The sequence below is a fragment of the Penaeus vannamei genome, chromosome 15 (genome assembly GCF_042767895.1).
Source record: "Penaeus vannamei isolate JL-2024 chromosome 15, ASM4276789v1, whole genome shotgun sequence".
NCBI lineage: Eukaryota > Metazoa > Arthropoda > Malacostraca > Decapoda > Penaeidae > Penaeus > Penaeus vannamei.
The window spans coordinates 40,052,843-40,055,192 of NC_091563.1; the positions used below are offsets into that span (position 1 = coordinate 40,052,843).

The following is a 2,350-nucleotide window of genomic DNA, read 5'->3' on the forward strand; positions in this document are numbered from 1 at the left end:
CTTAAACTACATGGATTAATTTAATGAAAATATCAAATTCGTGTGATAATTAAGGATTCACAGTAAGTGGGGAATCTAATTTGTTCCGCATTATACAGCTGTCGAGACTTCATTGTTCCGTTTGTCTCAGACACTTCTTTTTCACATCCAGGCAGATGCACACACAGTTTAGTTTCACCGGTAAATGCACGTTTTTTTATGACTAAGCTGACAAAAGATTACACTTTATCTTTAAGACAGGACACTCTAACGGAAACAAACTTAAATAACCGGAAACAAACTTAGATAACCAGCAATTCATAATGAATACAGTTAATTCTTCATGTTTTGAATGTAATCTCTACTTTATCGCACACTTGTCCGTCGAACACAGCCTACAACGCAACGAAATATATAACACATTCCCCGTGCATTCGGCTTTCCCGCAGTCCACCCTCTAGGCGAACGTCCGTTAGGTCGATGTTGACGTCGAGAACAGGTTTCCCGTCGCCCTTATCCAAATAGATGGTCTTCCCGATAGATATTTTCTTTCTCTCTCTGTCCTCGCTCACCTGTTTACAAGCCATGGCCTCGAGTGCGGAGGGAGTGAGGGAGGGATGAGGAGTGAGTGTGGCGGTCCAGCCGAGGTCCGCGATTATATAGTCTCCCTTTCACATCAGGACGACCTCAGCCTGGGAAAGCGGGGATGCCACTTAGGGTTTGCGTGCTTCATTTTTTTTTTTTTTTTTTTAATTCGGTTCGATGAATGGCCATAATACTTCACTTCTTTCGGGATACGTCAAAAAAGAAACTTTGAATAATAAAAACAAATCCCTAGCCCTTGATAATTACTGAAGACCTGGTGATTAGGACGTAAATTAAAAGCGAAAAAGACCGGTAGTTTATTCGAAGGGACTTTACGCTCGTTTACACGGATAGACCTCCGCCCCGCCCACTGGAAGCTGGTCGTGAAGGGAGGTTTCTGATCCTGGCAAGAAGTATGAGCTTAGGAAATGACATGATTCTGCATAATAGATATGAAAGTCTCTCCCTTGTGAATTAAAGGGCACTTCCTCCATCTCCTGGACGTAAATTCACAATATAGAGAAAATCCTATACTGACGAATTACTCAAATCTAATTAATTATGGACAAAATATCGCCATATCAAACCAACATTTATAGATTCTAGTCCACATGAACCGCATTTATGTTGACAAATGTAGAAAATGTATGAATGAGAATGAATATACAAATATACACATACATATATATACAAATATACACATAATATAACCACATCAAACCAAAATTCATAAATCTAATCTACATGATACGTATTCATGTTGACAAATGTAGGAAAGGTATGAATGAGAATGAATATATACAAATCTACACATACAATCACCGCATCAAGCCAACATTCATAAATCCTAATCCACATGAACCACATCTATGTTGACTAATGTAGAAAATGTATGAAGGAGAACGAATATCTTATACATAAATACATCTCTTGTAGTGTGAAGATATTCATTCTCATTCATACCTTTTCTACATTTGTCAACATAAATACGGTTCATGTGGATTAGAATTTATGAATGTTGGTTTCATGTGGTGATTGTATGTGTAGATCTGTATATAAGATATTCATTCTCATTCATACCTTTTCTACATTTGTCAACATAAATACGGTTCATGTTGATTAGCATTTATGAATGTTGATTTCATGTGGTGATTGTATGTGTAGATTTGTATATAAGATATTCATTCTCATTCATACCTTTTCTACATCTGTCAACATAAATACGGTTCATGTAGATTAGAATTTATGTTGGTTTCATGTGGTGATTGTATGTGTAGATTTGTATATAAGATATTCATTCTCATTCATACCTTTTCTACATTTGTCAACATGAATACGGTTCATGTGGATTAGCATTTATGAATGTTGGTTTCATGTGGTGATTGTATGTGTAGATTTGTATATAAGATATTCATTCTCATTCATACCTTTTCTACATTTGTCAACATGAATACGGTTCATGTGGATTAGAATTTATGAATGTTGGTTTCATGTGGTGATTGTATGTGTAGATTTGTATATAAGATATTCATTCTCATTCATGCCTTTTCTACATCTGTCAACATAAATACGGTTCATGTGGATTAGCATTTATGAATGTTGGTTTCATGTGGTGATCTTATGTGTAGATTCGTAAATTTGTGTAATCCGTCAGAATAGGATTTTCTACTAATCCACATTTACACCGGTCCATCAGTATAAGATTTTCTACTAATCCACATCTACACCAGCACAACCCACTATCCCTTCCCCAACCCAAGCCACAACAACACAACATCCCCTTCAC

The 2,350-nt window shown here is 36.4% G+C and overlaps 1 protein-coding gene across 1 annotated transcript in view; it reads right to left on the minus strand.

The window, feature by feature from the left end:
• LOC113805118 (uncharacterized) overlaps positions 1 to 679 on the minus strand; it is a 2,309-nt gene extending 1,630 nt beyond the window's left edge. Inside the window, exon 1 of the mRNA XM_070130768.1 lies at positions 552 to 679. Within this exon, the coding sequence (XP_069986869.1) occupies positions 552 to 566 (15 nt within the window). The 5' untranslated portion in view covers positions 567 to 679. The remainder of the gene's footprint in view (positions 1 to 551) is intronic.
• Between the last annotated feature and the right edge of the window lie 1,671 nt (positions 680 to 2,350).